Raw genomic sequence first — 12,713 nt, 5'->3', positions numbered from 1 at the left:
CATAAATTTATGTGATTCAATATAGGGTCTACGTCTATGAGTTATTTGAAAGACAAATCTACTATAATATGAATATTTTACAATTTTTTATAGTCTCTTATTTTTTTCTGTACAATAGAGGTCATAAACTTATTTTCTGGAGATGACCCTCTCTCTGGTGCTCTTTTGTAAGGTTGAAAAAGCTGAAGGAATTGTATAAAAGAAGTCGTATTTTATTTAAGTCTCTATTAATAGTTGATGAGAAATTTGATTTTACGTCACCTCATCTCCTTGCATGCCTGACTTTTATCTTTTTTTTCTCATGTTTTCACTCTTCTCCCTTGACATGTGCCTTCTCCTATTGTCTTCTTATCACATTTGTTTTTTCTTTATCTACTCCAGCTTGTCACTAATTCCCACATGTTTTTAGTGGTAATCTTTTGATGGGTCGGGTTTGACAGATCACATTGGCCTTGTGATATTTTGTCCTCTTCATCACACAACCAATATTTTGATAAATAGTGAAAAAGCATAAATATATATATATATATATATATATATATATATATAATCCGAATAGGAATTATCTATTTTTTAGAGGCAGAGAAAAAAAAAAAAGTGAATGTGAATCAACCTAGCTATATAATTTTAAAAGCATTTTCTTTATATTTTATTGAGCCGTACGTCTCATCATTTCATTTTATCATTTTATTTTATTTTATATTCTATATATTGTCTTTATTACGACAATATACCCATTCACTTTATTTACATTTAAGACTAAAAAACGAGCTTTGAAGATAAAACTTTTGGTACCACTTAACTCTTTTAATATTTCTTTTACAATAAAGAAAAAAAAGATTATTCATCTTATTTTAGTTATTTACTTCGTTATCTACTCTTTTAAAATAATTTATTTTAATTATATACCAACTCAAAAAATTAATAAACATCGGAAAAATCGTCCGTATATATACCGGCATTTATATAAACATAGGAGCTTTACCAGCTATTTTAATTAAATTAGGTACGTAATATTAAGTTTGACTGGGCGGGCTGTTTGTTTTAACTGTTACAGCCTGGAACAACAAAAAGCCTACAATTACAGAGACAAGATGGTTTCTTTCTACAATCATGGTAAACCTCAAAAACTAATGCATGTAAGTACTTACCAAGTCTGTTTTGTTCAAACATTTTATTTTAAGGTTACCAAAAATAGCCAAATACAGACATAACTCCCCAGAGGCTGAGGCTTTTGATCATTGACATGTCTAACAGCTAATTTCCACCATCCATGTATCTGTATCTATTTATATGGAAATCTCCCTGTCTCCCTCATTTACGTGCCAACTCCGGCTGCGGAGATCTTCTTATCACAGATTCGAAGGGACCCAAAAACGTTCCTCAGTAATTGGAGCCAAAAACAAGCCACCCCCAGCCATGGCAATCAAACACTTCGCCTCTTTATCTCTGGTCATTCTGGCATTGGCCACAACCCTCCTCGCCGGACAGGCTGAGGCTCGCCGTGGCTTAGGAGGTAACCTCTGCCGCAGAGCCAACTATCCCGCCATCTGCCGATCAGCAGTAAAGGGGTTGAGGAATCCATATGCCGCCATGTCTTCAGCCATTAGGCAACTGATTGCCCAGACCAACAGGGCGAAGAGGTTGGCTGCCAAGCTTGGAAGGTCCGGCGCCGGGGAGGTTTGCAGGGAAAGCTACGCGGATGCAATTGGCGACCTCCGGACGTGCTCGGTTAACCTGAGAAGGCATGACAAGCCTGGCCTGAATATTAACCTCTCGGCTGCACTGTCGGCTTTCGGAGACTGCGACGACGCATTATCAGATTATGGAAGATCTCCACTGAGCAGAAAGAACCAAGCCCTCCATAAGATGGCTAGCAATGGCTTGTATTTGGCAACTCTAATTCACTAGACAAAAGCGGGCGGAGAGATGGATCTAGGCGCGTTTTGGATATCATGATTCATGCATGCAAATATATGTACACTTAATTTGATGATCGAGGAATCAATTTGATCGATCTTGTGGTTTTTGGCTATTTTAATGAATACATATATTATGCGGGTGAAGATGTTTGTATGGATCGAGGAGTCAAATGCATAGTTCTCGTGACTGTCTGATCGATCATGCATGACATGCACAAACTTTCTATCCCAACAATTTGTTTATGAGATGGTCATTTTATTGAATGATAAAATTCTCTTTTAAGAAATTTTACCTGCATGGACATGCATATATATATATATATATAATAGTTCTCACATATATGTACAATATATGTACGTACATATATAAATAAACACGTATTACAAAAAAAATATTTATAACAAGTTATTTACGATGAAAATAGTTATTTGTGACGATAGACTTATTTTAAAAGGAAATAATTATTTAATAAAAAATAAATTGATTACAAATAAGTAGCTTTTTTTGAAGCATGCGTAATATTCTAACGTTTCCTTTTCTTTTACATTGCGGTATAAAAAGCATACAAGAATCTTATTGGATGTACAAAAATGTTTCAATTCTTTAATAGGAAAAACTCCAATTAATTGTAATAGCCAGTAATCAACCTCGATTCTGGAGGATTAATACGGTTTACAAAAGCCTTTAACAAAAGCCTACGTTCTGCACGCACAGGTATTACCCTTATTCTCGGCCCAAATCCTTTTCCCACAGCCCAGCTCACAGTCAAGAGGCACATATTAATGCAATCAACCAAGCCCAAGCCTCAAACATCCTTTCATCTATTTTCCCAAACCTATGGAGCCTTTCATCTAGCACAACAATCCTCCCACACCCTTTCTTCCCCTCAGCCAAACCACCTTGAAGCCCCTACCATCATCACGGAAATATATGAGAGATGGACATACCAAACAATCTCGTGACCGTTAGGCCCCAACCCCTCTTCATAGTGCCCGAATCACCCACCATCCTTGTTAGGGGATTTTTCCCCTAGGCCCAAAAGGCCCTGAGGCTGGGTCCAATACCTAGGAGCCCATACTAGTCGAGTCATCCATTGACCCAATTGAAGGGCTATTGACCTGGATAAACAAATGTTGGGCCTTGGGGTAGAGATCAATCCACTACCCAAGGTGCACGAGAAAACTACCCTGGCAAAAGAGAATGGGAGTATGCCATCTCGACAGGACTAAACCCTAAGATGAAACAAAATATCACGCCACATAAAATGTGCCCACCAGAGGATCACACTGCATTAATTAATTACATCCTCCATAGGGCCATGCCGCATTAAATGGGTATGGCGGAAGGGACTTCAGGAGGACATCCCTCCCCCCAGCCGATAGGGTATGGCTACTTGACCCTCGAGGCCTGGTATAAAAGGGAACCCCCATGTATCAGAAGAGAGTTACATTCTAGACTCTTTGAATTCTCTCTACACTCTTGCACACTTTTCAAAAGCATTACTAAATTTGGCATTGGAGGCTCTCCTGACCACCACAAGAGCCACCCCTTTTGATATTTTCTTTGTGTTTGTAGGCCTCAAGATCGAAGACTCGGACTATGGAGAGCCCAATCCAAAGTCATACGAAACACGACGTTAATAGTGGTGTTGTCTATTGGATCCTAGAAAACTTTTGCATGTCCTTTGTATGCCTACAAGAACCTGTTCTTAGGCAATTCGAGACCAGGAGGAAGCAACATCATCAAACATGGAAACTAGACTAGTAACGATGGCAAAACTAATAGAGAGGCTAACCAGGCCCTTAAGGATAATGCCCAAGAACCAAGGCAGGATGAAGAACCCATCAACAGTGAGCATCATGGGTCCAGAAACGTCGGGGGAGATGATGATGAAGATGAAGAAAGGAAGAACATGTAGAACAAACTATGCAACCTTAAGGGAAAATATGAGGAGATGACGTAAAAAATGGGCACCTTGACATCGATAGACTAGTTGCTCGTCAGCTCAGGCCTACCGTACATCACAGAAGTGATGGCGGTACCCCTACCGCTGAAGTTTCGGGTCCCCCTTGATGGGCCCCTGGGTGGACCGAACCTTAGAGATCCTTTGCAAGTTCCAAATAGGCAATCACAAGATCAAAAGCTAAGAAGAGCAATGAAGTAATGCATGAATTGGTGTAATCTACCTAGGTAGCAAGAGCCCAACATTTAAGATGGGCTTAAAGAATGAAGATCCAGTGTTGATGAATTTGATATAAGCTATGGAAGGGGGCAACAACATGACTCAAAGGCTTTGGGCACTTTAAGACTTTCAACTTGTTTAATTCATTTAAAGGACTAATTTTATTAGTTTAGAATAATTAGTTTTATTATGAGAAGGACTTAAGGGCATGTTGAAAAATTTATTATTTTGTTGAGCTGGGATTTCAAGAGGTTACTATAGCCGAGTTACTGTAGCGTAGTACTGTAGCTGCTGCACTATTCACTCATGGGCATTTTTGGAAGATGGGGCTTTATTTTACCTAGGATTTTGTGAGGTTTTAGTTTAAATACTCTTTATAGCCTCATTTTAATATATATATATATATATATATATATGAAAGTTTATGAAAACTGATGAATTTTATTCATTGTAAGTTGAGTTTATCTCTTCTTATTCTTCGTTGAACGTTTGAACTTATCAAAGGTAAATCACAACCTTTGTGACATTCCTCATTCGTAATGTGGGTTCTTGAGACAGGTTCTTCAGTGGGTTTAGATTTTAATATAATCTAGGTTCTTAAAACGAGTTGCTCAATGGGTCTAGATTCTTCCATCCATTGACTTGATTTTGGTTTTCTTGGGTGAGTTTTCAAATTGATTGTGAGTTCAAGAAATTCTAATTCCGCGGGTTCGCATCACCCCCTATGGATATGTATGACTAGACCCGGGACCCAGTCGAGCATTTTGAAATCTTCAAGATGCATATAACCTTGCATGGCTTTCTCAAGGAAGTGGTCTATAGAGCCTTCTGCTAACCTTGAAGGGACCAGCGAGGGTGTGGTTTGGTTCCTTGGCACCCAGCTCTATAAAAAACTTTAGGGAGCTGGCCTGCCTATTCTTCATGTAGTTCATGGCAAAAAGGAGAAGAAGGTGCCACGCAGCATTCCTTTTCCCCATCAAGTAGGGAGAGGACAAGAGCTGGAAAGCTTATCTAACCAGGTTCAATAAGGAGCACATGACGGCGGAGGACCAGGATGAGAAGATCACCTTGGCGGTGCTCTTAGAGGGACTGTGGCCTCGATCCTACTTCATGCCAGAGCTGGCCAAGAGGAACCTAGCCGCAGTATAGGAGTTCATGGACCAGGCTGATAACTTCATCAATGCCGAGGACACACTATGCACCTTAACCGAACCAAGGAATAAGGAACTAAAGCTGGTGGATAGGAAGGGAAAGCCGCGACTAGGAGCCTTGCTCGCGAAAAGGCAGATAGGAGGCTGCACGATGGACGAAAAGAGGAGCTCCCCTCAACTGGACCGCTTAGCCCTTGCCATCCAAAAGGATGAGCGCCAGCCAGCCCAGGAGGACAACCAGCCAATACGTCGCTACTGTACCTACTACCAGTTGACCACCCACAACACGAATGACTGCCACTCCATGTGGGGAAAAGGCGACCATTTAGATCAAGCAGCGCCAAGATATCTCCACATTTGAAGGGAGGAACAAGTATGAAGGTAATGAGAAAGAAGCCCTGATAGGAGCTATAGGAAAAGGAGAGAAGAAAGCCCGTGAAAAAGAAAACTTGAGTGAGTTGTATCCCTAATTAGGGGAAATCAGAACCATAGCAGGGGGATTTGTCAGCGAAGAAGCGACCTCTTTCAGGAGAAAGGCACACGTTAGGGAGGCCCAATATCGAGAGGTGTACTCGGCAGCATACCGCCCAAAAAAGTATAAAAGAAGCAAACCTACACCTGTAATCTCCTTCAAGGAAGATGACAAAGAGGGATTCCTCTACCTATACGATGATGCTTTAATGGTGACCATGCTAGTCGCCAACTTCACCACAAGGAGGATCCTCATCGACAATGGCATCTCATCTGACATCCTAATTTGGGAAGCATTTACCCACATGGGGATAGATGCTACCTGACTCCAATCAGCACCGATGCCATTCAAAGGCTTCTCCGAAGAGATGGTCCTACTTGCCGAGACGATCACTCTATCTGTCTTGGCGGGTAGCGCTCCCTACTCAGCCCTTGTCATGGTTGACTTTCTGGTCGTGAAGGCCCCCTCCTCTTACAATGCCATCATTGGCTGCCCGTCCCTGAACAAGCTCAAGGTAATCACCTCCACCTTCCACCTGAAGATGAAGTTCCTGATTGCTTAAGGAGTTGGAGAAATCTGGAGAGAATAGATCTTAGTGCGAGAGTGCTACATGCAAGAGCTAAAGCCAAAGGTTGGCAGGGTACCTATGGTGCGCTCCTGGACCTGTTAAGACCAACTAGTAGCGTGGGTATGCACCTCATATGAAGTCGCAGCTAGCTTTTGTCAGAGACTTAACTTGCCACAATTGGAGGAGGAGATGAAGGCTCATATAGGAAAAACGAGGAGCAAACTGGTTCCCCCAAAGGCCCTACAAATGTGTAAATTTCATTTTGTAGAGCTTTCTTAATATTATTATCGTTTTGAATTTAAATTGCTGTGTAATTTATTTTAGTTTGTTTGGGATTTAAAATTGTGTGGTTAGTTTTTATTAGTTATTTATTATATTTTAGCTTGATGTGATGTTTAAATTATTTTATTCGTTTTATACCTTTTAAAGTTGTTTTCGTCGAATCAGTTTCTGGACTCTAAAAGTGAGGATTGGACCTCATTTCTTTTCCCCATCTTTTCTTTTTCTCTTTTTCTTTTTCTCTTTTCTTTTTCTTTTTCTTTTCTTTAAGTTTTCTTTCTTTTTTCTTCTTCTTTCTTCTCTGGTTTTCTCCCGTGTTTGCGACACACTCTCTCTCTTCCATTTCCGTCCGTTTCTTCTACCGCCCAGCACCGCCACTCACCGGCGACGTGGTCAAGACCACCAATCCAAAAATGTTCTCCTCCGACCGGTGCATCTCTCCACCAAATTTCACCTCCATCCGAGCCAGCGTTAGCCGCCACGAGCTTCTCCAAGTCGCACGGTTTTTGGGCCATTTCGCCGCCGTCATTCTATCTCCGGCCACCATTTCTTTACCACATCATCACCTACATCTTGCCGTCCTAAACCGCCCATTTCCAGCCCCGATCCATTGCTGGAACAGCTCCCATGAGCTCATCTTCGTTTTTACCTTTTTTCGCTTCCACCGCCATTTCGTCCGCCACTCACGGCCCATTCTCAATTCTATTAGCTTCATAAATACCTTTAGGCCATTCCCTATCAATCTCAAGTCTTGGTTTGTCCCTGTTCAAAAGTGGGTATGTTACAACCCATGGCTACAGTGTATTTTACACTGTTAAGTTGCTTTTTCTCCTCCCGTTTCCAGCTCCTTGATCCTTCAAAAATTAGGATATAGCGCTGTAAGCATTTTCCAAACTTTACTTTAGATTTAAATATATTATTACTTTTACAATAAATTCATTGACTGGTTGGTTATTCCGGACTGAGTCTGAGGAGTCGGGGGTTGGATGGATTTGAGGACGAAGTTGTTTGGTTGGTTGTTGTTGATATTGTGATTTTTTGGATAACTTATATCTTGAGGTGTGCATTGCATGGTGCATTCATGTGCATGTATTAAATTAAGAAAAATGGGTTTTATATGTGTAAATGGATTTTCAGGTACGTGTGTATCACGACCCCAAGCCGGGATGGGGTATTATCTTAGTGGAGCTCCTCTGGTCATTCGGGAGTGGATAATACTGAGTGACATCCACTGGGTTGTCGCTGGGCGACGACCGGATCGCACGATACGGTAACGTTGTCGTGTCGACTCCGTGGTCCCTAGGCTAGAGGGGACTAGAGGATGGCCTGGTCCAAGTATCCGCTAGGCGCGAGACTGGGCATCGCTCGTTTAGGTGTCACATGCGTAGTCATTACTTGCGGTATGGCACAGGAGCCAGAGTGTGCGGATGATCCCTAGTGGAGATCATGGTGCATGCAATAAATTAGAACTGGTTTTGGATACTGGATACGGGCCGTTTTCTGGGAAAATGGAATGAGATTTTGTTTGACGTTATTGTGATCCATGTTCTGGAAAAACAATAGTTTCCTTGGTTTGGGCCATTATCTCGGATAATGGCAATGACTGGTTTTAAAAGATATGTTTTGGGCCAAAATGAGATTTTTGGTGTGTGTGAAAAAATGTAAATTTATGGAATATGTGCATTTGGCATCTTTTCATGCATTTTGTTGAGTTTAATATATTTTATCTTGTGGCGTTTGGATTATTACTTACCTGCGGCACCATTTTTAGTACCGTAGATTTTAATGCAGATGTTGAAGAGGATGAGAAGGCTGAGTTCGAGGAGGCGGCTCGGCCGGAGTTTTGATTTGGAGTTGTTTATGTCAAAAATTATCTCTACTAGTTGTATGTCTTGTAATTTGGTTTGAAACGATTTTTGAGACTTGTAATATTTTATTACGTGTACTTTAAATGAGTTTGTATTTAAACAAAAAAATTCTGGTACTTAGTTATAAGACTGTTATTATCCGCTGCGTGATTTTATGGTACACTTGTTGCATGTACACACGCTTGGCACTTGGCGATAGGATGTGTGACCCGTGTTGTCATCATTCTGATGATTCGATTTCCACGTATCCGTATGTGGGAATTGGGGGCGTCACAGGTGGTATCAGAGCAGTTCGGCTCTGGGTAAAACCACATGTCCCATAGGTAGAGTACCAGAAAGTTTTAAAAGCTTGAGTTGATATTATCTTGTTTATTTAATTTGAGTTGTTTTTATTTAACTTGATTTTATTTTATTTGATTTAATTCCATTTGAGTTGGTTTGGTTTGGTTTGATTTGATCTTATTGGAATTGGAAGTATGTTGTTTTATTGTTTTATTTATTTCAGTGTATGTTATTTTATTTATTTTGTTTTAATTTATTTTGATTTGTTTTGTTTGGAGTTGAAATTGGGGTTAAGGGTTACGTATGGCAGGAAGGCGGTATTATCAAGAATACTATTATTAGGCATGAACATTTAGTGTAGTAGGCTTGAATTTTTAGCGGTGTGGTTTGCTTTTATGATGTTGAGGTCTGAAGGGAATGTCATGGTTTAGGCAATCTTTGTAAAGTAGGATATCACGTCGCAATAAGGGGAATTAGTTTTAAGTCGCTTAAAATGATTGAGGTCTTAGATTTTGTAGAATTTATGTAGCGAGGCTATAGAATAGGAGAGTCTAGGTTCAACGAACTTTAAGGATATGTTTAATAGAATTTTATTTAAGGTTTGAGGCCTTATAGATTTTAGGAAAATAAGTTTATGGTAATTAAGGTGTTAGGTTTGACAAGCTTTGGGGGAAATAATTAAATTTCAAGTTTTAAATTTCGTTGATTTGGACGAGTAATTTGTTGGCAATTGGGGCTTTAGATTTTACAAGTTTTTAAGGTGAATGTTTTGGATTAAAGCTATCAATCTTGAGAATTCAGAAAATAATTTATTATCCATTAATGTTTTAGATTTTGAAAGTTTTGGGAATTGATTGTTCTATTATGGGGTGTAAGTTCATTGATCTTAGAAATTTCAGAAAATGATTCTTATGTGATTTAAAGTTTTAGAATTGAAGAGTTGAAAGACCGATTTATAATAAGAGTTGAGTTCTTAGTTTTACAGACTTGGTGTGCTAGCTTGATCTATTTTGGAGAGTGATTAGTTTGGAACCATTAGATTGGGTTGATCCAAGTTGAATTACTGATGTGTGAAATTTTTTCAAGGGAGTATTTTTTTTTTTTTTTGGGATTGAAGGTAATGATCTAGTTCGTGTATTTCTCTAATGAATGAAGATATCGATCTAGTTCAGAAAATGATTATTGTTAACTTGAGGTTGTAGTAGCAGATTTTAGGAAATGATTTTTATTGATTCGGAAGAAATAGGTCCATCGAGGTGTTGGAAAAAGTGGTTTGTGTTGATATTGAATGTGGTCGAAATTGAGGCTTTATGATCTATAGACTTTTGGGAATGGATTAATAGCAGGTTTTAGATTAATCTCGGTACAAAACTTTAAGCAATAGCTGTTTGCTAATTTTAAGGGTATAAGTTGAGCAGATTTAGGAATGATTCATGTTGATTTGCGGATATAAGTCCAGATGATGGAAATAGTAGTAATGGATCACTTGTACGTTGGAATGATTATTGGTTTTGGCTAAGGATGCATGAGATCGACACGTGATAGTGGTGAGTCGATTAGAGTGTTCAGTCGAAGTGTGTTACTCAATGGAATGTTGGTTGGCAATAATTGTTATGATTACCTTAAGGAATTAGTTGTGAATTGAGGTCCTATAGGAATTTAAATTTCTGGAGGCTACACTCTACTTTGAAGATTGAGCATCTAATTGGAAGAATTATGAACATTGTTATTAATTTGGAAAGATATTGTTGGGTTGCCATGTGCAGTGTATGATAAAATCTTGGAAGTTGAAACTTATGCATCAATGGTGGGTAGCATAATCATATGTATGGGGTAATAAAGTGTTAGGATCCATGAGTGTTGTTCAATAATTTTGATGGATTGAAGATTTAAACAGTATGGTCTGTCTTGAGGCTTATTTGTGATGTGCGATTGAAGGAATTAGAAGTTTTAATACTAAAGTTTTTGAGAGTACAAGTAGGTGGGTGAGTTACCAAGAGCGTTTCGATTATGTCTAGGTGAAGTTAATGGTAGTTTATAGTGAGTTTAGTTATTGCAAGATTAGATGTTATTCAAAATATAGGTAATGAGCTTGAAGTGTGGGATATCGGATAGAAATTATAGGCGCTTGGTTGGCCGGGAAGGATTTGGGCCTTTTGGATATGTTCCTTATCTTTAGAAGAGACAGATGTATTTTGGGATGATGTTATGTGTTTTCAATTTGGGGCCTTGAGGTTGATTAGTATTGATTTCTGTCATCAATCAATGGATGTATTTTTGCGGAATGTTGATTTTGATTAAGGTAGCAAGAGCCAAATGAGGAGTGAGTAATAATTTATGGCTTTTGGAGGTATATTATTTTCTATTGAAGTGTGGCAAATGATTTTCTTGTTTTCAGGTATTGAGTTAGCTCGTGCTGTTGATTTATGAGGACATAGTCTTTTGTGTATTTTGGCGAGTTATCAGAGTGCGCATGGAAGCATGATTTTTTTGAGATAATAAAGTATTCAAATTTTGTGTTGATTTTGAGGAATTAGTAGTGATTCAAAATTTTAATGGAAGATTAATCATTGGTTGTGCAATTTATGCTTATTGATGGTTTACTTCAAAAGTGACTAATAGGTTACCAACTTGTGGAATATAATAGAGGTTTGGAAGTTTTCTTTTAGCATGAGAGTCGATTGAGATTAACACAGTTTATGGCGTGAAGATAATAACCATTGGAGTTTACTGGGTGTTGTATTAAGTTTTTGTGGAATTGGAGATTTCGGATTACATAACTGCCTTAGGAGTACTAGAAGTGATGGTCATTGGGAGATTAGTGCAGGTATGATGGAATCGCCTATAGGAGTAGACAAGAGAGAGAAATATCATTAATTGTTTGGGTGTTAATGATGGTATGTTTCTCCCAAATGTGTTATGAGTTGTATCTTGTATCTTGCTTTGTCAATGATGTTTGACCTTACAAATTTCGAGGACAAAATTTATTTTAAGGGGGGAGGATGTGATACCCTATTTTTACGTGTATTTTCAATGAATGAGTATTTTAATTTAATTAAAATATTAGTTCTTTTATTTTAAATTATCGTATTTTCATTGGATTTATTTAGTTGTGATATTTGTTTTGTAGAGCTTTCTTAATATTATTATCGTTTTGAATTTAAATTGCTGTGTAATTTATTTTAGTTTGTTATGAGATTTAAAATTATGTGGTTAGTTTTTACTAGTTATTTATTATATTTTAGCTCGATGTGATGTTTAAATTATTTTATTCGTTTTATAGCTTTTAAAGTTGTTTTCGTCGGATCAGTTTTTGGACTCCAAAAGTGAGGATTGGACCTCATTTCTTTTTTCCATCTTTTTTTTTTCTCTTCTCTTTTCCTTTCTATTTTCTTTCTTTTTCTTTCTTTTTTCTTCTTCTTTCTTCTTTGGTTTTCTCCCGTGTGTGTGACACTCTCTCTATCCTCCATTTCCGTCCGTTTCTTCCACCGCCCAGCACCGCCGCTCGCCGGCGACGTGGTCAACGCCACCCACCCAGAAATCTTCCCCTCCGGCCGGCACATCTCCCCACCAAATTTCACCTCCATCCGAGCCAGCGTTAGCCGCCACGAGCTCCTCCAAGCTGCACGGTTTTTGGGCCATTTCGCCTCCGTCGTTCCACCTCTGGCCACCATTTTTTTACCACATTATCACCTACATCTTGCCGTCCTAAACCACCCATTTCCAGCCCCGATTTGTTGCCGGAGCAGCTCCCACGAGCTCATATTCATTTTTACCATTTTTCGCTTCCATCGCCATCTCCTCCGCCACCCACGGCCCATTCTTAATTCCATTAGCTTCAAAAATACCTCTAGGTCATTCCCTATCAATCCCAAGTCTTGGTTTTTTCCCGTTCAAAAGTGGTTATTTTAAAACCCACAGTCACAGTGTATTTTACACTGTTACATTGCTTTTTCTCCGCCGTTTGCAACTCCTTGATTCTTCAAAA

At 39.0% G+C, this 12,713-nt stretch overlaps 1 protein-coding gene across 1 annotated transcript; it reads left to right on the top strand.

Annotated features, from left to right (window-relative positions):
• Nucleotides 1–1,419: 1,419 nt before the first annotated feature.
• Nucleotides 1,420–1,911, top strand: LOC122312692 (pectinesterase inhibitor-like). The gene has a single exon (XM_043127356.1). It carries the CDS (start codon nt 1,420–1,422, stop codon nt 1,909–1,911), a length of 492 nt encoding a protein of 163 aa, XP_042983290.1.
• Nucleotides 1,912–12,713: the final 10,802 nt, after the last annotated feature.

This window comes from Carya illinoinensis, chromosome 6, assembly GCF_018687715.1.
Source record: "Carya illinoinensis cultivar Pawnee chromosome 6, C.illinoinensisPawnee_v1, whole genome shotgun sequence".
NCBI classification, from domain to species: Eukaryota; Viridiplantae; Streptophyta; class Magnoliopsida; order Fagales; family Juglandaceae; genus Carya; species Carya illinoinensis.
The sequence above is the reverse complement of the archived record's forward strand: the minus strand, read 5'-3'. Positions and strand labels throughout refer to the sequence as shown.

Bases quoted from the DNA above. Each gene is read 5' to 3' on its own strand.
- LOC122312692 (XM_043127356.1), top strand. From the start codon at position 1,420: ATGGCAATCAAACACTTCGCCTCTTTATCTCTGGTCATTCTGGCATTG.